We start from the raw sequence: 26,792 nt of genomic DNA, 5'->3' as shown, positions 1-26,792 counted from the left end.
TTTTGTTACTTCCTGTTCACAACTATGGTATGGAACATAAGGATATCATTGTTCAAGGCATCTCATTGGCTTTTCAATTTTTGAAAGCCATCCCACCCAATGATATTTTAATAATTTCTCCTATAAAAGAAATTAAATTATTTTGGTGGGGTGGGTTGTGGCGCACTCGATCCCTAGCTAACAAGGCTTCGCCACTGATTCTTTACACGCACGGCAAAGACTAGTATCTTGAATCGGATAATTAAAAACATAATAAAATGGTAAACCTACCCATCAAGAAATTTAAAATTGCTGCATTTTTGGTTTAAATTATGAGATAAATTTAGTCATGTTTTAGGATTAATTGATATATATATATATATATATATATATATATATATATATATATATATATATATATATATATATATATATATATATTCTTATGTTATATAAACTTGTTACTTCAACTTTTTTTTAGGTTAAATTACATCAGGGATCCTTTAAATTTGAGGTTTGTAATAGATTAGTTCTTTAAGTTATTTTGGTAACACGTAAGCCTTTAAGTTTGAGGTTTGCAACATATTTGTCTTTTAAGTTATTTTAGTCACACATAAGTGTTTAAGTTTGTAAATGTTTTCAATTTAGTCCTTTTGTTAATTAAACATTACAAAAACGATGATGTGTCAGAATGACTAAATCAAACATTTTTACAAACTTAAATGTTTTATGTGTGACTAAAATAATCAATCTATTACAAACCTCAAACTTTACTTATGACCAAAATAACTTAAATGATCAATTTATTACAAAACCTCAAACATGCACCCGGTGTTATTTAGCTTTTTTTTTTACGGTTTTTTTTTTTCTTTCTATTACTTCAACTTGTATGCGTCAAATTAGTAAAAAAAAAAAAAAAAAACACCGTACTATGATCACATGATTATTTATTTTTCTTGAAAAATGATCACATACACATGATGGATCATTATCATTTTGTAACTTTTTTTTTTGGTCAAGCCTAATTTTGTACTCCTCGAATCAAAATTATGATTAACAATTACTCTCTCTTTTAAAATATAAGAAAAATTGATTAAAATAATTAATGTATTTAGTATAAAATTTGTACTAAATACATTAATTTTATGTTAACCTATTTTTGCTTATATTTTGGAACAAATGAAATACATTTTAAATTTATTTAATAATTATTGTATTTGATATATAATACTCCCTCCATCTTTAAATATAAGCAAAATTTACTTTTAGATTCATTCATTTAATAATGTATGTGGTTCATAATATGAACCACATACATCATTAAATGAATGAACCTGAAAAATCAATTTTACTAATATTTAAAAATGGAGAGAGCACTGGTCAAATATATTAGTAATTGAATGTAGCTACGAATTTTTATTTATAAATGAGATCAAATGAGTAATTTTTTTGGTATATTCTCATCTTGTGCTTTTAATATACTAGTAATTACTAATACTAATAGAGTAATTGTTACACGTGTATATTCTCATTTTGTGGAAGATTAATAAATTTCACATTCAATATTGTAAAAGTGAATCTAGACGCTTTAGGGAACTATATTCGGCCAAAAATGTTATAATAGTGACTACATTCATGCTGCTACAAGACAAATGTGTAAGTGAGATTTTATGTATAAATAAGACGCCGTTTCCCTGTAGCATCATTCTTACTCCATCTCATTGTCATCTTCTCTCTTTCTTTCTAATTCGTCCTTAGTATTAATTTATGTTAACACTATTTCACCATTTCAACAACATATACTTATATAATCCTTTATTAACTATCACTTAATTCATTCATTTGCATGCCATTGAGAGATATATAAATATAGATATAGTATAACTTTATTCATTCAAGCACCATGTTAGAAATGGGAAGGATTATTCCGGTGAGGTTTGAGAGGGTAGCGGCGGCGTTTGAGAGTGATGAGGTGGCGCGTGTGAGGCTATGTGAAAGTAGTGGAAGCGAACACTCACCTGAAAGTTCAACCGATTTATCAGATCTTGTGAAATCGTTCTTGGAGAAGAATTCTGTGAGAGCAGAAGAAGATGCGGTTGCTTTTGATAAGGAGGATCGTGATTTTGAGTGGTATGATTACGAGGAGAAGAGGGAGATACTGAAAGAGATTTTTAATGATACTGTGAAAGAGAAGATTAGAAGAGAGGCTGAACTTGCAATTGAAGTTGTTGGTGGTGACAAATCTTCGCCTGGATTCAAACGCATGGTGATGTCACGCTTGCGGGAAAGAGGATTTGATGCTGGTAATTATTTACTTACTGTTTACCTTTGCTTAATTCATTCATTCATTTGTTAATATTGATTTAATTAGAAGATTAAATTTGATTTAAATTTAAATTAAGATTAAATCAAATTTAAAAACAGGTTTAAATTAAAAAATTTGATTAAGTTTTAATACTGATTGAATTTCTTTCAATTCAAATTGTGGAATTTGTTTTAATGTTTTTTTTGTTGTACTTTTTGTGTACAGGGCTTTGCAAATCTAAGTGGGAAAGAAATAGAAAATTTCCATCGGGTGACTATGAGTACATTGATGTGAATTATGGTGGAAATCGTTACATTGTTGAAACATCCCTTATGGCTGAATTTGAAATAGCTCGACCCACAAATCAATATACTTCATTACTTGATGTTTTCCCTTTAGTATTTGTTGGTAAAGTGGAAGAGCTGAAAAGGGTTGTGAGGATAATGTGCAGTGCTATTAAGGATTCTATGAAAACAATGGATATGCATGTACCTCCATGGAGAAGAAATAGCTACATGCAAGCTAAGTGGTTCAATACTTACAAGAGAACAACTAATGAGGTTGCAACTAACAAGTCCATTACATTTGAAGCAAGACCCTTGAAAGCATACAATTGCAAGGATGTTTATTATGGGAGTAAAATTGCTGTTAGAGTTGGCCATTTGGCTGCTAAATTTAATGTTGAATAACCATATGCACATACACAGTTTTTCCTTCTTTAGGTGACTGTGTAAAACCCCTTAGCACAGGGCACAGAGGTGTTTCTGCACAGTTTTCCTAGTGATGTGTTATGGGGGCAATTTTGCCTTTTGAGTTGGGATTATTGGAAGCATTTTTATTTGTTTATACAAAATAATTAATGAAAATTACTTTAAAATATGCATTTGCTTGTTCGTCTACCTAATATTATTCACTATTAAAGCAAATGATAAGTGGCAATGAATCCACAGGGCCTTCATTATTTATAGCAGTAGTGTATGTATGTAGCACAGTCATCTGGTTGTCTGACTACAACTTACCAATGCAATTCAAGCATGAGCATGAAGCATGTTTGGGAATATGTTTGAGAGATCCTCAAACTTACCTTTCAGTTCATACATTTCGCAGCAGCTCAAGTATCAACGAAAAATGTTTATTTCATCATGGCTGGACAAATGGGTAGAAGAAATAAGGCCGTTCAAAACAATAAAGTAAATCAGATTGTAGAATATGACAAATAAAAATTGCTCATTGAGATAGCAATAAGTGGAGTAACTTGTTAATGAATTTGACCGATTGAATGAAATTCGGTACTAGTAAATGTTGGAATCAGAAAGTACTGAATTGGGGTCCAATTACAAATGTAGACGTGAACGCCAATCATAAAAATAAAATAAAATACCATCTCCCGTCCTTTTTATATTATAAACTAGAACTTCATGCATGAACTTTCCACCAGAATATACTTTTTAGTTTTAATTATATAGTAATTTATAGCAACTAAAAAACTCAAAATAGGACTCTCCAACCATACTCGTGAATGGATCTTGAATTATAAACACTGGTCCAAAGGGGTGGCTGTCCCCCACCAGTCAAGCATGACTGCATGAGGACCAAAATTAGACTATTACTTTTCCACCCTGTTGTCTTCTCGCGCGCCTTGTAAAAATTCCATAAATACCCCTGGTCCAGATTACGTAATCTGGACCAGATTGTTAGTGTTTATGGAATATGTAATCCGGACAACTACGATATAAATATTTTGTGTCTTTCTTTGATGTCAAGGATCTATGTTGACCGTTATACGACCCCTGCATAAGGTGCAATGCAATTGCAGGGGTCGTATGTGAAGGGATTTTAAGAGGGGTTTTTCAAAATTTAAATCCTCTTTACGGAAGAAATCCCATTGAAACGGATCTTGATTAAATCATTAATCACAAATCAAATAAAAACTTAAACACTTTAAGATTCATGTGTTTACCTCTTGAAGAGCAGAACCTTTGTAGCAGAAATCTTTCTGATCACGAGCAAAGCAAAGCAGCGATGCCTCTACTCAGTCCACACGAACAGAACTTCTCCGATGACTGGTGCTAGCCAATTCCAACGAAGATTCAGAGAGAACAAGGTTTAGAGAGCGGCGGCTGAGTTTCACAACTTTTGTGAATTAGGTTAAGCACTCACAAAAAGTAAGTAATGCTTCAACACAAGGGTTCTATTTATAGAATCACTTGTGTGGACAACAAGACAACACTTAAATACACCGTACCTTACGGTGAACCGCGTTTCTCTTATTTTTCGTAAATTAAATAATAAAATCATATTTAATTATTTAATTAATAATAAGTCTCACTTATTATTTTATAAATAGGTCTCACTTATTATTTTATAAATAAGTCTTACTTATTTATTTCTCTCATCTATCTGTCCTTTGTGTGTGACCCTATAGGTTCCCGTAACGTTGGCAATAATATTAAATCACATATTTAATATTATAAACAGTGAGCGGTATCAAGCAACACATCACTGCTACCCAAGTGACGAGAATGTCATGTGATCTGACGAAACCTTTCTGTGATAATGATCATGTGTATAATTACCCTTTTGCCCTCATGTCTATATTGAACACAAGGCATAGACCGTGTCATCCTTGTCTAGTTCAATATTGGGCCCGTAGACATTTCTCCTGTTATGTAGGAGGGGCAAATTCCATCTAGGTCACTCATGTCCCTCAACATGATTCATGGAGTACCCATCAACCAACTTTATAGTCATCCTGTTACGGACAACGTTTGAATGGTGACAAAGCACTCGACTCCAACATCTAGGGTACATAGTGGTTTCAGGTCGAAGGGTGGAATACACCACTATCACTATGAGAATATCTTATGACACTTTTCATAACTTTTACTATGTAGTATTCTCATGGCGGATCAATCCAATATAAATATTACTCCTAATATTTATATCTATGTGAAGACTTGATAACTCTTTATCCATGATCTGTGAGATGTGATCATCAGTCTACCTACATAATAGTCTCTATGCTTTAATGATATCCCACTTCTCAATAAAGCTTGACTACGGATACTTTGAGAGTAGTTTCCTTATGTTTAATGGGGTCTCACAATTAAGTTATACTTAATGTTCCATTAAACGGACTAACTATTCTAGGGACTTTATTATTTTGAAACAAAACAAAATCAATAAAGAAATGCCTTGTTATTATATATATATATATATATATATCAATATCATGATACAAAGCCAAACCCAATCAATATAGATTGGTTATTAGGGCTTATTCTAACAGTATGAGCGGTCAACAATGACCATGACACCACTAACACTCCTTAAATCTACCTAAAAAACTAAAAAAATTTGAAGAAAATGTAAGAAAGGAGGGTGAAGAAGAATGAAGGAAAATGTTGAAGATCCAAGTCTTTTTATAGCCTAAAACAAGTCATAGGTAATTTGGAAGTCAAGAAAACTTATTTTTCATTCAAAACCGTCCAAAAAACGTATTAAAACTCCACTAACCGGCATAACCTTTGGTGAAACGTCACCGGCCAAAATGTTACTGAGGATTTCTGAATTTTATAATCCGGAATGCATGAAGCTATTCCGGATTTTAAAGTCCGAACTACATCAGACCCTTTTGTTTGGATCATTTTCGTTGCAAATGCCTTGAAAAAAAATAGAACAAAGGTACATAACATAAATTGAAGCAACATGAGACAAATAAACAATTAAAAAAAATCATAATAACATAAATGATGAATCTTTTGGGAAGATGTTTTCAAGAGGATTTCTTTGACTTAGATCCTGCTGCCTTGTCAAATGACATATTCATCTTGCAGGCAGCAAGATCTAACTCATAGCAACCTCTTGATATTTTTGAGTTATAGTCTATCAAGGAGACATCAAGGAGTATCTATATATTTTTGACAGCATGCTGAGGATCTTTATCATGCCGTTATAAAGAGATCTATATATTTAAAACAGCATGAGAAAGATCCTCAGCACAATGACAAAAATTTGCATGGTCTCTTTGGTGTGCTTGTTTGTATTTTTGACAGCATGTTGAGGATCTTCATCATGCAGTCAAATAGAGAGTTAACTCATCTATTTGCGACCGCATGAGAAAGATCATCAGCTTAATGACAAAAATTTGCATGGTTTTCTTTGGTGTGTTTGTGTGTTTTGATGGTATTGAAGCTGAAAACTGGAGAGGATGTATTTATAGAGGTCCTTGGATGTTGTGGACAACATAAACTCATGGTGCAATGTGGTCCATACAAAAGAATCCTATGCTGAGGTATTCTGGATTTCGTTTTCTGGAACACACTTACGCCCTAGGTCAATCCATCGGATTTCGTAATCCAAAAAGGTTATCTTTGATTATTTTATCGATTAAACGAACATTTTTGACGTAAATTAAAACATAATGAAAATTTAAATAATATATATTATTCAAAACATAATGCAACAACTTAATTCAACAACACATAACTAACACACAATTAAAACAACATAAAACACGCGATTAAGGGTGTGTTTGGTAAAAAAAAAACTATAAGCTAGCTGATAGCTGAAAAGCTAGCTTATAGTTGAAAAGTTTGCTGATTAAAATTAAAAGTGTTTGATAAAATTAGCTGTTAAAGTGACTATAAATATAAAATGACATAAAAGGACATGCTTGTTTAATTTTTTTTAATATCATATATATAATTTTTATTACTTAACGCATTTATTTTTAAATATTTAAATATATTTAAAATTATTTTCATCTCCAAAATAATAAATGTATTTATGAATTCAATCGAATTTTTTTATTTAACAATTTTATTTTATTTTATGAATTTTATTTAACTAAACTTGCTTCACTATTTATTATAAATTTTATATAAAATTATATATTATATGAATTATGAGAAAAGTAAAAAAAAACAAAAAAGTGGACAATAAAATTTAAAAAGCCATACATGGTAAACGTGGTTAGTTTAAGAAGATAGTGGGTAGTTTTTTTTTATTATAATAAAATAAAATAAAATTACGAAACGGTTAAAATGGGAAGAAAGTATAAAAAGTACAAGCTATAAGCTAAAAAGCTAATTGGATTAGCTTCTTAAAAAACGCTATAAGCTAGTGAGAAAAGTTTTTTACCAAACACATCTCATTTTATCAAAACAAGCTTATAAGCTAGTACAACAAGCTATAAGCTAGTTTTTTTGTGTTACCAAACACAGCCTAAGTAAAAGATAGCACATTATCACGGATCATCTAAACTAATTTCTTCCTCCTCTAGTCCCTCCAGCAGAGCCCGAATCTCTTCGTAGTTCCTGGCCCGGTGCAAACTTTTCAGAATTTGTTCAGCAGATCTAACCAACGAAGCGTCCAACTCGATCGGTCCTCTTGTACTGTGCTGACCAAAGACAGAGAACATGGTTCGCAGGTCGTCGTCGTTCTTGAGGTTCATCCGGCTGAAGCGAAGAGATCCGACTGAGTTGGACAATGGACATCGATATTCAACTCCGACCACCCTCCTCGTGTCTTTGTGGTTGAGTTGATTTGATTCAGCTCATCCTTTAACCCGGAGAGGGTGACATCGTCTCGAATCCTAAACAGATGGGGTGGTGTTCCACCGTTGTAGTAGACTGCCGCTAGCTTGGTGTTCGGATCAAAGACAGGGAATTCCATGTTTTTTTGTCTGATGTAGTTTAATTGTAATGAAAACAGGGACCCCTATTTATAGAGGTATGTGGGCGTTGTGGACCACAAAAATTGTCGGTGCAATGTGGGACACACAAAAGAATCCAATGTTGAATAAAGTCGGATTCTAAAATCCGAACCAACCCTCACCATACTCAAAGTCTCAAGTTTCCCTTTGTTCACCCCAACATCGTATGTTTCCGGAATATATATCATGTTGACCATCATGGTCTCTTGTTCCCTAGAGGCCCCTGTGCCCCCTATGTCTCCCCACCAACACCAAAGCTACTGGTATGTCCCATCATGCAGCATTGGTTTCTTCTTCCCCCCCCCCCTAAGAGTAGAAATAGATTTAGCATCTTATGTAATAAGCTTAAAAAGCTTGAAAATTATTGTAATGTATTGTTCATATATTAATAAAATGAGTTGTTTTTATGTTTGTGGCTTTTTATTTCTGTTTTTTATTTTTTTTTACGAATTTCGAAGATTAAAATTGCAAAAGTTCTGGTAAAACATTATTCCAGATTTTCAAATCCGGAAACATTTGCAAAATTCTAACAATGCAATCTGAAAAACGAAATCCGAACCAGGGGTAAAATTGAAAAGAAAAAAATAGGGTGTGCGAGGAAAGGTATAGGATGGGAAAAATAATAGTCTCAAAATTATCAGAGTTTATCATAGAAAACGGCGGCTACCTTAGACAAGAACTGAAGAAAGTTATCACAGTTTGCATAAAGCAGTCTAACATGCCAAATTTTCATTCTCTTAATTTCCAGCTTCCAATTTGTGCAGTATCCAAATTGATCACATTTGGTACTACCAGTCAAGTATGAGGACCAGAATTATGCATAATGAACGTGGTCTATGAGGTTTACAACATGAACACTGGGCACAAGTGAGTGTGAGCAATGGCACTGACGAAAGTCAGCCGCAGAGAATTGTGAAATTCTCTCATTTGTAAAGAGAAATGATATTTGTACAACCATTTTGTACAACTTTTGTGACAACTTTCTCTCTCATACTCACATTACATTTTTTATTTTCTCTCTCTATTACTTTGATTTTCGTGCCAATACATATTTTTCTTTGTAAAAACAAGGTTGTCTATTTGGTTGTCAAGCAAATAGATGTTCAAATAACACTACTCATTTATAAACTCCCTCCAATTGGTCGAGAAAAAAAAAAACCCACTAAAGTCATGTACTTTTCAAAAGTTTTTTTTTTTTGGTCTAAAAATATATTTGAAGGCAAATCATTTTGATTCCTCGAAAAAATTACATTTTTTACCACATTTTGTTAACCAACATTCCACAAAATTTGGCTACCAAATTTTGTTAAAAACCATAGAGAATTCCAAAATGCTTGCAGTACAGTATATTATAAAATTAAGATTTTGACTTCATAACTGCAATCAGAAACCAAATATAAACAGCCACAAACTTAAAATACAACGAACCATAGACAATGATAGATTTTATTTGCTGGGCCACCATGAAACTTTTCCATTACTTCATATGAATTTATGTTAAAATACAATTCTAAAAGCTTTAAGTTCAGAAGCTTTAAGACTGAGAGGGAGAGAGAGGTTACAAATGAATATCAAACCAACAAAATGCATATCTTGCTTTCCTATTTCTACCATAAATATAATGATAAGGAGTCAAAGTTTCTATTTCTGCAACTAATGCAACTCATTCAAATCCATCAACATACACAGATGTGACGAGTTTTCCAACTAGTTAACTGCATAAGAAGAAAAGAGCATCTCAGCTAGAAGATGATACCTCAACAGCTTTGAATGCTCAATCCATCTGCTTCAAGCATCTCTCAACAGGGTAATCCCCAAATTTCCCAGGAGGTTTACAACTCCCAAAATGAGTCACTAACAGCGACCGATGATCACCAAAACCAGGAGGATATTTCAACCAAAACATCTCACTTTTCCCTCTCTTTAGCCAACAAATAAACTGTGGCAGACTGCACATCCGCTTCAAAAACTGGCCTATCCTTGAGTTCACATGCAAGTATTTTCCCAGTTCCGTCCTTAACTTTCCCTTTTGGCCCCATTGGTGCCCAAGTATCAAGAATATCCAATGACCATTAACAATTCCTCCACAAAAACTCCAGTTTTCAACCCAAAGTTACAATCTATAGAAATAATAAAATTATAAGTTTTTTTAAAATTCATTTAAAAAATTGTGTCTGACGACAATAAGGTAGTTCAGCTTAACCATTAGTAGTAACCTTTAGGCATGGAACACTTCATCTACAGAAACGCAGTTGGTTCTTGAACACACTTACAGTTGGTTCTATCAAAATACTCCCAAGGCATAGAGCAATTCTGTATTTTCTCCAAAGAAGCATTTTCTTATCTTATAGCAGTCAGCTTCTTTTTCACATTGTCCTTAAGATCATTATTTATTGAAAAATGGTGATGTAAGTATGGTTTGATATATAAACTTTGCGGATATTATACCGTTTGTTGCCCTGGCTGACTCAGTACTGAAAACAGCATAAAGAATAAACCAATCAAATAAAAAACAAAACGTAACCCATCTCATAAAAATACAAAAAAGAAATGGTGATGCAGTTCTGTAAAAGCTCTAAAAGGCATCATCAGATCTATTATTGCTCATTTTTAACTAAATTATTCATGTACAAGTAAAAGATCTTTCAACACAGAATATCTTTACGAACATGGGAATATACAAGGCAAAATTGTTTCTAGATAGCCTTTGATTGAATATAGAGGTCGCATGGTCATCTATATCATTCATCACATTTGACATACCATCATAACCTATATTTCAAAAATATCCATTACTTCTAAATTAAAAAGAATGGTGTTTAAAAGTCAACCTCAAATAGGTCTTATACTGATAACTTTATGAACCAAGTTGCCTAAACTTCATGCTAAAGAAGTTAAGTGATATTCAAAAAGACAAACTTGTGATACTTACTTAAAAACAGGTAAAAGAAAATTGTAAAAAGTAGCTTTATAATGTTGGGTTATATCCAGGTTACTCGTCTTACAGCATTATAAACTTTAAAATCCGAAGAGTGAAGACTACAAAGAAGTTGGAGAGCATTAAAACCAGTGAATGCGTCAAAGCAAGAGAATAGGGAGGAGGGTGATGTGGCAGCGTTTCTAGATTCAAACCAGTAGAATATGAAACAAAACTGAAATCTATTTTCAGGGATTATGATGCGGAACAATAATCTGGATCAAAGGTCAGAGACGAATCTTGCACGAAACACTGTTGATTATAGTATCGTAAAATTATATAGTAATGAATTATGTAGCTGTTGTTTGGTCTCTAATATCATTACACTAGACTGCCATACCACACGTGAAACTGATTACCACACTTAAAAATGCATTTGGTTGTTTCATTTGCAAACGCAAACTCCCAAGTCCTAACTAAACAGCCATTTCTTAACAAAAGACCAAAGGAAATGCAAACAAAACAGATTGCTATATATACATTTGCTAGTGGAAAAAATGTCAATTATATCATAATTCGCAATTGAAACTATATAAGAAAGGGGGCTTGATATGTGTGAACCGCTTCCTACATACTCCTATAACATTCTTAGCCAAGGTTCTAAAAAACAGTCCGTTACCGAGAAAAAGGCCCGACAAAAAGGTATAGGTAGTGGACGTTACCGTTTTTCACTGAGTGAACAAAAATCACGACGAAACACCGTTACAGCCGCGATGAAACACCGTTACGGCCGCAAAAAAATTCTGTTCATGACAATAGACATGGAATCCAAATATTTTTTCAATTGATATAGATGAAAATTATATTTTTAGTACATATTTGATCATAAATTACATAAGTTATTTCCTTATATAGTTTAGAACTCCAAATCTTTCTCTAGTTTAAGTTATTTAAGTTACTATCATTATTTAAGAGTTGTGCAATGTTGTGATTAATTCACAATGCGACAACCGTAATCTGTATCGCAACACCCGTAACGATCGAAATCGCAAAATCCTATATGCGATCGCGACCGTTAATTAAAACCTTGTTCTTAGCTACCTTAATTTAGATTAAAGACAAATTTAAGAAACTTGAAGGTAACCATGTCCATGATAGACTAGAACATACCTGGAAGAAATTCTTTGGAGCTTTCAGGCTTTCCAGATGATAATAGCCTACTCAAGCCCTCTTTTAGTGAAGGGGACAATGTAGGACAAGAAGTCAAAATATCAAGCGACTGAATCACACCTTTGCTTTCAAGAAATCGAAAAGCCAATGAGACACCTTTAACAATGATATCCTTATGTTCCATATCATAGTTGTCAACAAGAAGTAACAAAAACTCAAGAAGAGTGTTGGTCATCTCCACATATTGGGTAATAGAATGCACCATCAACAAAATAGCAGGTTCTATGTTCATAATATTATCAACTTTTTCATCAAAAAAGAGCCAATCATAAAACAAAGCCAGTTTTGCATTGGCCTCAACACAACTCTTCTTCCTAAAAGTTGTCAAAAGCCAACCAATAACAGCCCATCTTGGAACTATATCAGACTGAATAATCTCGTTTGGTGGATGGTGTGCACAGCATATAAACCTAACTATATCAACTACAACAGTCTCTTTATCAGGCTCGTTTAAAAATTTCCTTGCAAACCACATCAAATGCCTCTTTTGATTCCCCAATTTCACGTGAGTAAGCAAAAACCGCAATTGTGTCTCCATTGCAGGAGTGATCCTAAGCAAAGCATACCTACTCGAAGTCCTAGTTAAATAAATCTGAGAAACACCACTAAATCCTAAAGTATTAAAACTAGATGGATTCAGCATTAAATCCTTCCATATAGACTTAAACTCAGGAACATGAACCAAATCCTGCAACAACCGAATAAAATCCCTCCCAATTTTCATACATAAATGAAACTCTTCCCTCACTATCTTCACACAGAAATGAACCTCCAAACGCTTCAAAGACTCAAACTTTTCACCATTCACCCTACAATGATCAGCCAAAACTCGAAGAAACACGTACAAACCACTACACAAAACATGTGGCATTTCTTCTAATAAACAATCCCATTTATCTAATAAAAGTGTCACCAACTTCTCACAAAGCCATAAATTATCATCACTGAAATCACCACCAACAATTTGTCTCAAAAGGGATATCAATAAAGCATCATAGCCAATCCCCGAGACTTGAATCATTTCATCGGTGACCCAAATAAGTTGATGTTTCACCGAACCAAGAAGTTTGGGGTAGAGGTGGTGGACGATATTGAAGAGGAGGTTGAGGAAGGTGGCGTAACCGTCGGTGATTATGGCGTGTAAGTGTTTGACATGGGTTTTGGAGAAATGGGGTTGGGTGAGAATGGCGTGAAGGATAGCGTGGTTGAGTTGAATGTATTCGTCGGGATTTGGAATGGTTAAGGAGAAGGGTGGTTTTAAGGAAGGTTGAAGAGATTGGAGGGATTGTTTGAGAGAGATTTCGATTTGGTTTTCAGCTTCGTGAGGTGCAGTCAGGGTCAGGTTCGGAACCATGATGATGGAAAGAAGTGAAATGGTGAACTAATCTTCACCTTCCCAAATGGAAATCGAAAACAAATAGAGGAAACGAGATTACGAGAGAGATGGGGTTTAGGGTTCGTGGATTGGGGTCTAGGGTTCTTCAATTTTGAGCGAAGGTCGGAAAAACCATGGGGTTTAGCGCTCTTCAATTTTAATTCATGATTAAAGTAACCTAACAGAGTCTGCGATTAAATTGATTAAAAAAGTTTATATTTAGGAATTACTTTGCAATTTATCTACGTTATGGATTAAAGTAACGACTCATTTCCTATTCAAAGATTAAAGTAACGGCTCATTTCCTATTTCATAGACACTGAAGTGACTAATCTCCCGATAATAATCTTAAAAAACTGATTTGTAAGGTGATGATTGTATTCACTTATAAATTTATGTTAAAACTTTACGTTATTTAATGTGAGATTATTTTTAGGCTTAAATGTGTGTTTGGTCCCTGCACTTTCGCCCAATTTTAGCATTGGTCCCTACGTTTTTTTGTTTGGCATTGGTCCTTGCACTTTGTAAAACTTTTGGCTTTAGTCCTTCCGTTAAATTTTCGTTAAAAAAAACACACAAAACTAACGGTGTGCCACGTGGGCCAATCATAACACGCCACGTGGCACAATAAAAGACAAAATTTTAATTAATAAATTAAAATAATTAATTTTAATTAATATTTTAATAAATTGATTTATTAAAATAAGAAGATGAGAAAAGAAAGAAAAAGAAAACACGGGGGAAGAGAAAGACGGAAGAAATGGGATTGGAGTTTCAACTTCAACCCTAACCTGCTGATTTTAATTTCGACGACCATTCTGTTCTAATTTCGACCACCATCTTCTTCTTTCTCTTCGATTTTGGTCACGATTCCGACCACCACCTTCGAGTTTATTTGTTTACGATTTCGACCACCACCTTCGAGTTTGCATTTTCTGTTGAAGGTTCGTTTTACTCTTCTGATTCTTCTTGTTTATGAAGTTTGTTTGTTTCTGTTATGAATTTTGTCTGTTTTTAGGTTAAAGTGCACTTTTTCCCCTTAACTTTCAAAAACTTGCAATTTTAATCCCCTGTGTACAAAAACTACTATTTTGGCCCCCAAGAATAAGCTCATTTGCAATAGTAGTCCTTTATGTCAATTTTGACTCGATCAACGCCTGTATGGCAGGCCACGTGTGTAATTATTAAATTAAAAAAAATTAAAAATGCCACATAATCATTTATAAATTAAAAAGAATTAAAAAAAATCAGAAAAATAAAAATAAAAATTAAAAGAAAAGGAAAATGGAAGAGGCGTGACATTTCCTTCATCTCTCCTATTCCAAAACCTTCATTCATCAAAGCATATCATCAAATGCTTATGGATTTGACAGTATCTAAACCTTCATATCATCAACATATACATTGTTTTGTTATATAAATTATAGGCATGGACTTAAACAATATCGCAATGGTTGGTGCAGATCATCGAACCCAAATCATTCATCAAACTTTCATAATTTCTTCAAAACCTCAAAACCCATAACTCATCCAATCAAACTCAATAATCCCGTCACCGCCGTTCCAACCCAACGCCACCACCGACGACTGTTACAGACCGACTCCATCTCTTTCGTTTCTTCTGAATTTCTCGCGGAAGCTTTTCCACCGTTGGCCCCACAGGCGACGTCGACGTAGACCGTGCAATCTGTTTCGAATTTGGGAATTCTTTTGGGGTTGGGTTGGATTTTAAGATTTGTTGTATGAATTTTGTTTGGGTTGTGGTTGAAGATGACTTTTTTGGGGTTTTTTCATAAAGTTTGTTGTTGTTGTAGTACTAAAAATGGAAAAGGGTGTGGCTGCCATAAGATCGGGCTGCTGCAGACTTGAGGGTGAAAGTGTGAAAATGAGGTGAAAAAGAAAGAAAAAAAAAATCAGAGAGGAGGTTAAAGTTTGAGAAACAAATAAAGATTGATTGGATTTGAGAAGATGAAATTTGATGATGTGTGAATGATGATAAACAAATCCAAGAAATGTCTCGCCTCTTCCTTTTAATTTTTTTTCTTCTGATTTTTTAATTTCTTTTTTATTTATTTAATTTATAAATGATCATGTGGCATTTTTAATTTTTTTAATTTAATAATTACACACGTGGCCTACCATATAGGCATTGATCGAGTCAAAATTGACGTAAAACACTACTATTGCAAAGGGGACTAAAATTGTAGTTTTTATATATAGAGGACTAAAATTGCAAGTTTTTGAAAGTTAAAGGGGAAAAATGCACTTTAAACTTGTTTCTATTATGGATAACACTATTTCTTACTAGTTTATTCTCTAGCACTATAATTCACCCACCACCTCCTTGTATTGTGTATAAGTGAAACTGAAAAGTGTGTATAAGTTTTTTTTTGGTAAGGAAAAGTGTATATAAGTGAAACTGAAAAGTTGTTGATTTGTTTTAAAAGCAACGCGTGTTGATTCTTGCTTTTCTAATACACAATCTTAGTAAGAAATAGCAAGACTCTTCTATTATTATATATATATATTTTTTTTTTTGAAAGATTCTATTATTATATGTTAACTAAGTCAATTTATGAGTAACTCCCCTGAAATTGTAAGTTTCATTAATTACCTTTCTGAAATTAACAAAATTTCAATTACACCCCTGAAATTTCACAACGTTAGTCAATTTACCCCCTTCGTCAAATTTTTCTGTTAGTGAACATGACGTTTTGCAAATACCCCCCAAACTTCGGTAAATTGACTAACGTTGTGAAATTTCAGGGGGGGTAATTGAAGTTTTGTTAATTTCAGGGGGGTAATTGATTAAACTTACAATTTCATGGGGGAAATTGACTATTTACTCGTCAATTTATATTCTTTTATGTAACTTTCCATTTCATTAAGAGAAAAGATATTTGAACATCTATTTTATGACAACTTTCTCTCTCATACTCACATTATATTTTACTATATCTCTCTATTGCTATGGTTTTAATACTACTTTTTCTTTGTAAATTTTGGTTGTCAAATAAGTTGTCACAAAATTGATTGTTCAAATAACACTACTCTTTCTTTAATGGCATGTGGGGGGGACCATATATATAGATTCTCTTCGTGTTGTATGTGGGTATTTGGATTACTATCTGTATGGCATGTGGGAGGACTAATATAAAAAAATACCGAAAGTGCAGGGACTAATGATATTTTTAAGTAAAAAAATAATGAATAAAATAATAATTAAAAATTGATTTTTTTTTTGTCTTTTAATGTGCCACGTGGCATGTCATGATTGACCCACGTGCCACACCATTAATTTTATGTTTTTTTTAACGGAAAGTTAATGGAAGGACTAAAGCCAAAAGTTTTACAAAGTGCAGAGATCAATGTCAAACAAAAAAAAAAAACACAGGGACCAATGCCAAAACTGGACGAAAGTGCAGGGACTAAACACACATTTAAACCTTATTTTTATGGTTTTTGGGGTTTAAAACTTAACCTTATATACATTATGTATTGTTCTTACCAAGCAAGCTAAACTCACGAGAACTGATGTGAGATTATTTAACAACGAATGTTATGATGTTGAATCTAATTATAATTTTATCTCAAATATAATCACATATAAGTATATAACTTACTTTCACTTTATTGATTATGTTTATCCTAAAATATCATTCAATTATAAAAAATTAAAAAAATCATTCAATTAAGATAAATTTAATTTATATGAGATCACTTTATTTTCATACAATTTTTTTTTTTTCGATTCTCTCTTGCTTTTATTATTTAGTCATCCCTCGTATGAGACTTCATAAAAAATAAAAATTGTAGTTTTGAAAAGAGAGAGAAAAGCATAGATAAGTGACTGAGATAATGGCAAGAGAGAAAACCAAGTAGATGATCCAAATCCCAATTTTTTCATAAAGACACTTTATTTTTGTTACAACATAAAGACACTTTTCTCTCTTTCTCTCTCTTCTATCCTTCTGAAACCCTAACTGTCACATCTTTCTTCATCTTCCCCTTCTTGTCGTAGGGGTGATTAAGGGTCAACTTTGATCCAAAAATCATCCCTCCGAGTTTTCTTTTGTTTCTTATTGTGATTTTGTCGTCTCTACACAACTTTGTTTGTTTTGATTTCTCATCGTTGTGCAGTGTGTTTTTTATTTCTCATCTTAGTACGGTGTTTATTTGATTCCGCTTGAAAGATTAGCTTTGAGCAAGCGCAGATCCAATCAATGATTTTAGCGTCGTCAACGTTGCAGATCCGGAGACATGAGTATGAGTATTCCGGTAACTTGAATATAATCATATTTGTAGGCATAAATACTTTGCCGTTTTATGCTATTAACATGGATGATGTGAATTTGATCACAAATTTATCCTTTTTGTTTTTAGTGATTTTAGATTTGTATTGTATCGATGCACTCTATCAATTTGAATGAATGAATATCGTTTATTTTTGTAAAAAAAACATAAAGACACTTTTAAGTCATCTAAAAAAAGACACTTTTAAAAATGCATTTAAATTTTTATTTTACATGAGATAAAAAAAAAAAGGTTACATTTAAGTACATTTTTTCAATAAACATGAAAAATAAATTTATTTTTGAAACAGTGAAAAAAATATTTTTATTTTAGTTTTAATTCCTTCAAAACGAAAATATTCTTAGTTATAACCAATAGCATAATTTCAACAACCTTAGACCCTGCCGGAAAACCAGATTCGTTATACGCTCCGTCAGGCCCCCCCCCGCCGTAAGTTTATCTAACCATTCTTTTTTGTCTTTTCAATTTGCTTCAGATCTATCTAATCTAATTTAGAACTAATTCACAAGCACTTTCCTTTTCCTTTATTGTTTCAGTGACTTGTTTGGAATTCCGCCACGGCTTGGAACGTTATAAACGTCATTAAGCCAATTCTACTGTTAACAATCACATTAAGCAGTGCATTTGCGTTTCTAATTGTGTTCCCCAAAACCACGTTTCATAATAATTCTTCTTCTGTAGTAACAGAAAAACCAATGGCGGCTCGAAGTTTTGTTCTGTGGTTGCACGGTCTTGGTGATTCTGGTCCTGCCAATGAACCTATCAAAACCTTATTCACTTCTCCTCAATTCAGAAGTACCAAATGGTTTTTTCCTTCTGCTCCTCACGCTCCGGTCACCTGCAACTGTATGTATTTTCTTAATTATTATGGATGTTGAGCTTCCAGTGTCGTGTCAGGTGTCCGTGTCATTGTTACATAGGTTTAGTTTCATTTAACTTATTGTTCTTAGATCGGTCACAAAATTGAAGCTGTTCTGTTATGGATCCCCTTCTGGGAAAATTATCTAGGGTCTTTTTGAATTGACTTAATCGAACTTATCTCCTGCCAAAAGCACATTTGAGACTGTTTGGTAGAGCTTAAGGAAAAAGGTTACGACATGTTTTAAATTGTTTTCGGCTTATTTCCTTAGGCTCTATACATGATAGTTTATGAAAACATCTTAATATAGCTTATATGGTAATGGTTTGACTTTATTTTGTCTTTTGTTACAAAAGTAACTTATATATAAACACTTATGTGATACGCGCTTATGCTATATGCACTTAATTAAGTTGTTTATTAAAATATGACCTTACGTCTTTCATATCATATGAATAGAGATTATATGATATGATTACAAGTCAAGTCTCTAGTTCTCAACCACAATAGATGTCCAAATATTTACCTAATTTTACAAAATTATGTTGCAACTTTTCGCTCTTTACTCACACAACCAGTTCCACCAGACTCATCCTTAGCGTACCACACACATGCTCATGGTACTAATTAGGCATCTTTAAAACAATTTCTGATTCTGAGTGATGGTCCTTGGTAGTTGGTTTTATTTATGCTAAAAATGCTTCCTATTAATATATGATCTGTCCTCCTATTCCACCTATGTCTATACTTGAGTTTTCTGCTTGGTAACCAAATTACAAATGAGATATTAACATCACTTGAGATGCCATTTATGGGCAATCTATTCGGCGTGCAATAAGCTTCCTGACTTTAGAAAATGATATTATTTTGATTTTGTTTATTCTTTGTAGATGGTTCTGTAATGCCTTCATGGTTTGACATTCATGAGATTCCCGTGACTGCTGTAAGTCTAGCTTTCTTTTCTCTCTTTAATTGTTGATTATTATTACTTGTAGAAGTGCTCTCTCTCTCTTTCTCTCTCTCTCTCTCTCTCTCTCTCTCTCTCTCTCTCTCTCTATTAATACTGTACAATTAATCATGAAGGGAATATAATGAACAAAATAGAAAACTATAGTGATCCTTATTTTAGTATGCTTGAGGCTTTCATATCTCCATTTTCCACATTTCTGCCATGCAAAATGTAGTAAGAATACAAATTGGAGCATGTATATTAATTTCAGTTGAATTATTGTTTAATTTTGGGTTACAAAAGTCAAAAGGAGACTGGCAGGTTTCAAATGTCCACCTGACAGTAAATGTGATTCATTTTAAATCAACACCCTGTACATTTATCGTGGGTGTGGACATGGTTCAACCATCCGCTTGACAATGGGAAGTTTGTTTAACGCATAGTAGTGATGACTCCTCTTAACTGTTAACTAACTTATTAAGAATTATTAAGAACAGTAACATCTGCTGAGTGTTTTTCTGTGACAACCTCAATAATTGTTTGCTTCTAATTCCACATTGTACTGACTATAACTGATTTCTTACAATTCTTTTCATCTTTCTCATGTGAAATATAACTGCGCCTTTGTTATATATACTTTTTAGAATTTTAATATTGGTATCTCAGAATTTGCACCGTTCTCTTATAGATGGTGCGCCCCCTAGACCAAAACTTTGATGCTTATTGGTATGATCAATTTTCTCGGATAAATATTTGCAAGCATCATATATACCATTACTTGTAAATGTCATATAACAAGCTTAAGGGTTCCTCTCTCTGTTTTTAGTTCAAATATTTACTTTAAAACTCACTGTACCTGTTGAGCAATTTGGCTTGTGCAATTACTTTTATCCTCTTCAGGATGATGATGTTGATCTTATCAATTGATGTTGTAAAGCGTTCTGCTTATATTTTTCAGAATTCTCCAAACGACGAGAGTAGTTTGCTCAAAGCCGTTCAAAATGTTCATGCTACAATAGACAAGGAAATAGCTGCTGGCACAAACCCTAACAATATATTTATCTGTGGGTTCAGTCAAGGAGGTCTCTCTTTTACTTCCCGTGTCCTTAATAGAAAAATGGATGTATGAGCAAGCTGCTGATAAATGGTGACATTGTTTTGTAGGTGCCTTGACATTGGCTAGTGTTCTGTTGTACCCTAAAACTTTAGGTGGAGGTGCTGTTTTCAGTGGTTGGGTTCCGTTTAATTCATCTGTTATAGAACAAATTACACCTGAAGCTAAGCGGGTACTTATCTTCAGAAATATTATTATATTACGTTTCATCTCAATTTATGTCTTCTCATTTTTCTTTTCGTTGTTAAGCTTTCTCGTATCCATTTTCTCTGATTGCCTCTGCATCAAATGTTTATGTGGAAGAAATATTTAGTTTGGTCTTTTCTCTGTCTTTTGAAACAGCATATTTATTTGCTATATGTTCCACCCCATCAAAAGTACACCGACCCAATAGAGAAAACCATATGTGTGCCTTCAATAATGTTTGGATTTCTATTTTCGTCCACAGTAAAGCATTCCAGTTCAACTGGTTTTCTTTCATCAGGGTCGGCCTATTGCTGTTGCCGGTATACAATTGTCCTTGGAAAGATTACACTTATCAGTTTTAATTGTTTATGTCGATAATATTTTCAATTTAGGATCACTTTCGATATGAGCCATGAGCCTTGCACTAGAATAAATTATTCGATAGGGTATTTTCCATTTGTCAAGACACTAATTTATATAGCTGGTTATGATAGTATTTGATTTATTGAATTTTCTGGTTTGTTGTTGCCATCTAAATTTTTTGTTGACCTGGTATGTACACAATGTTATACAGACACCCATACTATGGTCCCATGGGCTGTCTGACAAAACAGTATTGTTCGAGGCAGGACAAGCAGCCCCTCCTTTCCTTGAAAAAATTGGTGTTAGTTGCGAGTTTAAGGTGAAATTCCAAATTCCCTATAATTTGGTTATTTTTTCAATGACCCCTACAATTCTGTCCATATCAATATTGACATTTGGTATTATTAGGCTTATCCTGGTCTTGCCCACTCGATAAACAATGAGGAGCTAAAGCATCTTGAGTCTTGGATCAAAGCACGCCTACAGAGTTCCTCCTAATTTTCAATCTGTATCTCTTACATTGCAACTCAATAATTTGAATATATGCTTGTACTTGTTGTACTTCCGCTGACCTCTGTGTATGACTTTCTCTATTTTCACTTTGTTGTTCACAATATTTAATAGGATTGAAATTCTTGATCTCATATCATTGTGGGAAAAAAATATACACCTCCTTTTCTTTTTCTTTTCTTGGTCTCAAAAACACTACTCCTTGGTATAGTTTTGCTTTTGAGTAGTGATATTTGTACACCTTTTCTAAACAACTTTCATGACAACTTCGTTTTTCTCTATTTTGATTGGTCAAAATCAATAGAGAGAGTAAAAGGTAGAGAGATAATAAGAATGTAATGTGAGTATGAGAGAGAAAGTTGTCAAAAAGTTGTTAGAAATTGGTTGTACAAATATCATTTCTCTTTGCTTTTTGTCTGCATCGGTATATGGAATAATTTACTTTACCCCTAGAGATTTCTGCTTTTTGTTTAATTATTATTTATTGATTCTTAGGTAAAGGTCACTCATGACTAAGGATCGATACTTTTGAGCTGAAATTTAGCATAAATATATGCAGTTGGAACTTTCCTAACTTTAAAGGTGAGTTGGGGGCGAACATCTCACTCAAATTCACCAAAAAATGTGATGCCATGTGGTAAAAATGGCAGCAATAATGTGATCCTTGATACCAATTTCTCTTTTGAGCTCTAGTGGCAACCCCACACTGAAAGAAGAATATAATGTTTACTCACCGAATACGGTGGCCATGCCAAATGATCTCTTCATTTCAATAGTAGTTATTTACACTTATGCAGCACATTTTTTGCGTCTTCTTTCCTATGGAACCAATTCATGTCCCAATTAATTAATTAATTATAGTGGAAAACTTTGTGCATTTCCTTTTGTGCTGTTTTAAGTGTTCTCTAAATGCAATTCAAGACATGGACTGTGCATCAAATAATACTATTTTAAATTTGAATTTAACTGAGAAATTTAACCTTTGTCTCATGTTATAATTGGTGCATATATAACAACACCAAGTTTTGTTAATATATCGTAGTTGTTTGGATCAAATCATCTTCCGAAAATCACTGGAGTCAAGGTTTAACTGAAATCAATATTATGTTTCTAAAACGACTTTTAGCTCTCACAAAAGTAATTGAAATATGCACCAAGACTATTGAACACACGCTATTTTTAAGCCCCTTGATATTAATCGTCCATAACCAAGTTTTATACATTAACTGACCAAGTTTTCTAATATTTCATATATAATAGGTGAGTAAGCATCCATAATTTGATTTTCACTTCTCTCACACCCTTCTATAGAACTCAAAATACTACTCTATTTTCCTTTTTTATTAAAAAAATTCTACTTTTATTATGTTATTGGTTTCACGTTATATTGATTGTATCTTAATTGACTTTGCCTGTTATAAAACGTGATTTTACTGAAACTTCAATTAAATAGTGATAAAAATAATTATTTTTGCACTGTGTTGAAAAATTTACACTACTACCTTTTACATTGAACTTGTTTTTAAATCATGTAAACAACTAAAATTATTTACTTCCGAATCACATTTACCAAATATTTACTCAAACACAGACGTTGTTGTCCATAATGAGTTTCTGTTATCTTCTTTGGCATGTCATCTTCTCTTTTGTTTCGAGCAAAGCCAATTGAGTTTCATTGATTATAGCCACCGGCCAATTGCCCAATTGTATGTTTTGGGCGGGGGGGCTCACCTTTGGGATTTGAAGACAGATAAAGTACCTCACATGTACCAATTATGGCCATATGTTACAACTTACAAGCATCCTATGACCATTTTTCTCCTTCAGCATAGGATTTACATTACATTTGATTAAACTCTTATTTTTACCATAACATTGGCAAAATTGATTTCTTAGTGGAACATTAGATAATGGTGACACATTTCAAATTCTTTTGACGGTGTTCGGTATTGAATGATTATTAGGAGAAATCTTTTTAACTGGATTTTATATATGATCATTATCATGCGGTTTTTTTAATGATTATTACTTAGGGTCATGCTAACCGGTATTCCTGGGACACGAGTTAAGCATACAAATTTTTTTTTTTTTTTTACCATAAAAGGAAGTTTTGTTGACTTACTTATGGATTAATTAAACAATTTTTAATGCAATAATTAACATATAATTTTCCTTTTTATTATCCTTAACCAGTGCCCCGAGGCACCGGTTAGCATTTCCCTATTACTTATTAGTAAGAGAAAGCTAATCTTACATGCGTTTGATTTGCTAAAAAAATGAAGAACAGGACAGAACAACTCTAGTTGTCCAGTATTTGATTTGTAAAACTGTTTCAGGTACATGATAAACTGGAGGCAAGGGACAGGACAAAAACTCATATTTTAGTCCCTCACCAAACCACAGCACAACTTTTTATCCCACGTACAAGTTGTCTAAAATACCAAAATAACATTTTGTCCCTCAAAAATCGTATAAAACAAAAAATTACTCAATGCCATAAAAAATTTGTTTTGCATTGTTCTGCCTTGTGTTGTACTGTTCTATCTTGTACTGTTCTGTCGTCCAGTACTTACTGATTTACAAACCAAACACATTATGTTTGAATAATTGACATAAGTTTGCTGGAATCACGGTCTGTCATAATAATTTTAACAAAATCTAAATCTTATAATTTCAAGAAAATTTTAGTGGCATGATGATTTCGTCAAATTTTTTGATATTTCAAAAATTACTATTAATATAATGAGAGTGTTTTCTTAGACAAATTGTATGATAGAAATAGAATTATAAATATCACACAGAAAAGTTTTCATAGTCACGTGAATTTCGATTTGGAAGTAAAAAAATTGGTGTAACTTTAAGATAAAAAAAAATACCTACTTTAAATTTGCAAATTGTAAAAGAAATATGGCTTAAATATGCAATCCGTCCCTGTAATTTGGACGCGTTTTCATTTTCGTCCTTGTAAAAAAAAAGAAAATTTAAAAACATCCTTGTAAAATGTTTTTTGTTTTAAAAAGGTCCCTGACCCCACTATTCAGTTAAAGTGGCATGGTTTTGGCCACGTGGCAGTTGCTGATTGTGCAACTTTTGCCACGTGGCATGCCACATAATTAATTTTTGTTTATTTTTTTTTCAAAATTCTAAAAATTCATTTTTTAAATTAAAAAATCTGAAAATAAATATAAAAATAAAAAATTCGGAAAAAAGAACTGAAAAATTAAATTTTTTGATTTTTAATTAATTTGTTTTTCTTCAAAATTCTGAAAATTCATTTTTTTAAATTAAAAATCATAAAAAAAATCTGAAAATTAAATTTTCAATTTTTAGTTAAAAAAATATATTTTTTTTCAAAATTCTGGAAATTCATTTTCTTTAAATTTAAAAATCATAAAAAAAAACTGAAAATTAAATAATTTTTAATTTAATTTTTCAAAAATTTATTTCTAGATTTTAAAAACACTAATTTCCAATTTTTTTCTTCATATTTCAAAAAAAAAAAATTGGAATTTTTTTATGATTTTTTAATTTTAAAAAATAATTTTCAGATTTAAAAAAAAAATAAAATTAATGACGTGGACTGCCACGTGGCAAAAGTTGCACAGTTAGCAACTGCCACGTGCCAAAGCCATCCCATGTCAGGAAAAAAGTGGGGCCAGGGACCTTTTTAAACAAAAATTTTTTTGCAGAAATGTTTTTAAATTTTTTTTTTTACAAGGACGAAAATCAAAACACGTCCAAATTACAGGGACAGATTGCATATTTCAGCCAAGAAATATTTTTGGGTAGAATCAAGTTGTAAGAGAGCTAATTAAGCATGATGATTATAAAGCTACTAAATTAAATATAATAATTAAAATAAAATTACTAGAATATAATTTAATTTCATCCAAAACTCATCAATAACAAGTATTGATGGTTATCAAAGTAGTTAACCCTAATACTTAAGTATTGATCGTTATCAATCAAAGTAAGTATTGTCTGGACAATGACAACCCTAGCATGCATCCCACGTAAACAAAACCCTAATCGAACCGGGGTAGTCACAACCGTTATAGTGAGAGCGGGTGTGTAGCGGCGCGTTGATGTGAGTCCGCGTGTAACATGTGTTTGTAACCCCACAAAAACGACAAAGTGGGACCCACCCATCACTGCACAAATCACAAGTTGAGTTTTGAGGTGCAGAATCTCACCAAGGCCCGCACCACAGACTAACATCCCCCTAAACCTAATAATCAACTCAACTCAACCTTCTCTTCCTTTTATTTTCTCTTCCTCTTCATTTTCTTCAACACTCTAAACTCCGAAACATAAAAACAAAATAAAAAATGAAAAAACTGTACCGAAAGGGAACGGTTCATCCATCGCCGCCAACAGTATCAGACAACAAACTATCCTTCCTTCCAGCAACAATCCTCACTCTCACCGTTGCTCTCTCACCGGAGGACAAAGAAGTCTTAGCTTACCTCATTTCATGCTCTTCTTCTTCGATTAACGGAAACTCTCGCCGGAAAACTAAGAGTTTCGTCGACGGTGAACATCTTCCTCTCTTCCATTGCAACTGTTTCCGTTGCTATATGAGTTACTGGGTTCGTTGGAACACTTCACCCAATCACCAACTCATTCATAGAATCAATCATCGATGATTTTGAAGATTTTCTCTCTCAAAATGCCAATAGAATGAAGGAGAAGAAAAATAAGAAAGGTTCTTCTAACAATAGCAATAGAGCTTCTGAGTCAAATCGCTTCGAGTTGGAATCGGTAACGGAGAGTAGTGGTGGTAGTAATATTGTTGGTGTTGTCCATGTTAGTGAAGGAAGTAAAGAAGTTGAAAACGAAGAGAAAATAGGGTCAGTGAGAAAGATTTTGAGTTTTATTGGAGAAAGGATTTGGGGACGGTGAATCAATTTCCAAGTTCCTACACAAAAATTACAAAATCAGATGGATTTTTTTTTCCTGCTACCGAACCTTATAT

At 33.0% G+C, this 26,792-nt stretch overlaps 3 protein-coding genes across 5 annotated transcripts; 2 read left to right on the top strand and 1 right to left on the bottom strand.

Moving 5' to 3' along the window:
* The first annotated feature begins 1,702 nt into the window (after nt 1–1,702).
* On the top strand, nt 1,703–3,132 carry LOC11446425 (uncharacterized). The gene is made up of 2 exons (XM_003610457.4): nt 1,703–2,282; nt 2,510–3,132. The coding sequence occupies exons 1-2, from the start codon at nt 1,883–1,885 to the stop codon at nt 2,971–2,973; spliced, it is 864 nt and encodes a 287-aa protein (XP_003610505.3). The 5' UTR covers nt 1,703–1,882; the 3' UTR covers nt 2,974–3,132.
* A 6,296-nt stretch (nt 3,133–9,428) lies between these two features.
* Nucleotides 9,429–13,694, bottom strand: LOC11440109 (integrator complex subunit 3). Of its 3 annotated transcripts, none has more exons than XR_005645847.1 (3): nt 12,088–13,694; nt 10,274–10,474; nt 9,429–10,120 (listed from the first exon to the last, which is right to left on the bottom strand). XR_005645847.1 is itself a non-coding variant. In XM_039833464.1 (2 exons), exons 1-2 carry the CDS (start codon nt 13,499–13,501, stop codon nt 10,053–10,055), a joined length of 1,482 nt encoding a protein of 493 aa, XP_039689398.1. In that variant the 5' UTR covers nt 13,502–13,694; the 3' UTR covers nt 9,430–10,052. The 3 variants fall into 3 exon arrangements, 1 of the variants encoding a protein (XP_039689398.1); XR_003011668.2 differs by having other exon boundaries at nt 9,430–10,120; nt 10,217–10,474; XM_039833464.1 differs by lacking the exon at nt 10,274–10,474 and having other exon boundaries at nt 9,430–10,120.
* Nucleotides 13,695–18,133: 4,439 nt separating this feature from the next.
* On the top strand, nt 18,134–21,993 carry LOC11440108 (probable carboxylesterase SOBER1-like). Its single transcript, XM_003610452.4, has 7 exons — nt 18,134–18,265; nt 18,373–18,682; nt 19,586–19,638; nt 20,603–20,726; nt 20,809–20,930; nt 21,519–21,626; nt 21,716–21,993. Exons 2-7 carry the CDS (start codon nt 18,532–18,534, stop codon nt 21,803–21,805), a joined length of 648 nt encoding a protein of 215 aa, XP_003610500.1. The 5' UTR covers nt 18,134–18,265; nt 18,373–18,531; the 3' UTR covers nt 21,806–21,993.
* Nucleotides 21,994–26,792: the final 4,799 nt, after the last annotated feature.

The sequence above is a fragment of the Medicago truncatula genome, chromosome 4, assembly GCF_003473485.1.
Source record: "Medicago truncatula cultivar Jemalong A17 chromosome 4, MtrunA17r5.0-ANR, whole genome shotgun sequence".
NCBI classification, from domain to species: Eukaryota; Viridiplantae; Streptophyta; class Magnoliopsida; order Fabales; family Fabaceae; genus Medicago; species Medicago truncatula.
Note: the sequence above shows the minus strand (reverse complement) of the source record. Positions and strands in the feature narration are given on the sequence as shown.

Excerpts from the sequence above, each read along its gene's own strand:
- LOC11440109 (XM_039833464.1), bottom strand. The coding sequence starts at position 13,501 with ATGGTTCCGAACCTGACCCTGACTGCACCTCACGAAGCTGAAAACCAA. Across the intron at positions 10,121-12,087 it reads CTCCAAAGAATTTCTTCCAG|ATTGTAACTTTGGGTTGAAA; the intron begins GTATGTTCTAGT and ends TTATTTCTATAG.
- LOC11446425 (XM_003610457.4), top strand. The coding sequence starts at position 1,883 with ATGTTAGAAATGGGAAGGATTATTCCGGTGAGGTTTGAGAGGGTAGCG. Across the intron at positions 2,283-2,509 it reads GGAAAGAGGATTTGATGCTG|GGCTTTGCAAATCTAAGTGG; the intron begins GTAATTATTTAC and ends TTTTGTGTACAG.
- LOC11440108 (XM_003610452.4), top strand. The coding sequence starts at position 18,532 with ATGGCGGCTCGAAGTTTTGTTCTGTGGTTGCACGGTCTTGGTGATTCT. Across the intron at positions 18,683-19,585 it reads CGCTCCGGTCACCTGCAACT|ATGGTTCTGTAATGCCTTCA; the intron begins GTATGTATTTTC and ends TATTCTTTGTAG. Across the intron at positions 21,627-21,715 it reads GTGTTAGTTGCGAGTTTAAG|GCTTATCCTGGTCTTGCCCA; the intron begins GTGAAATTCCAA and ends TGGTATTATTAG.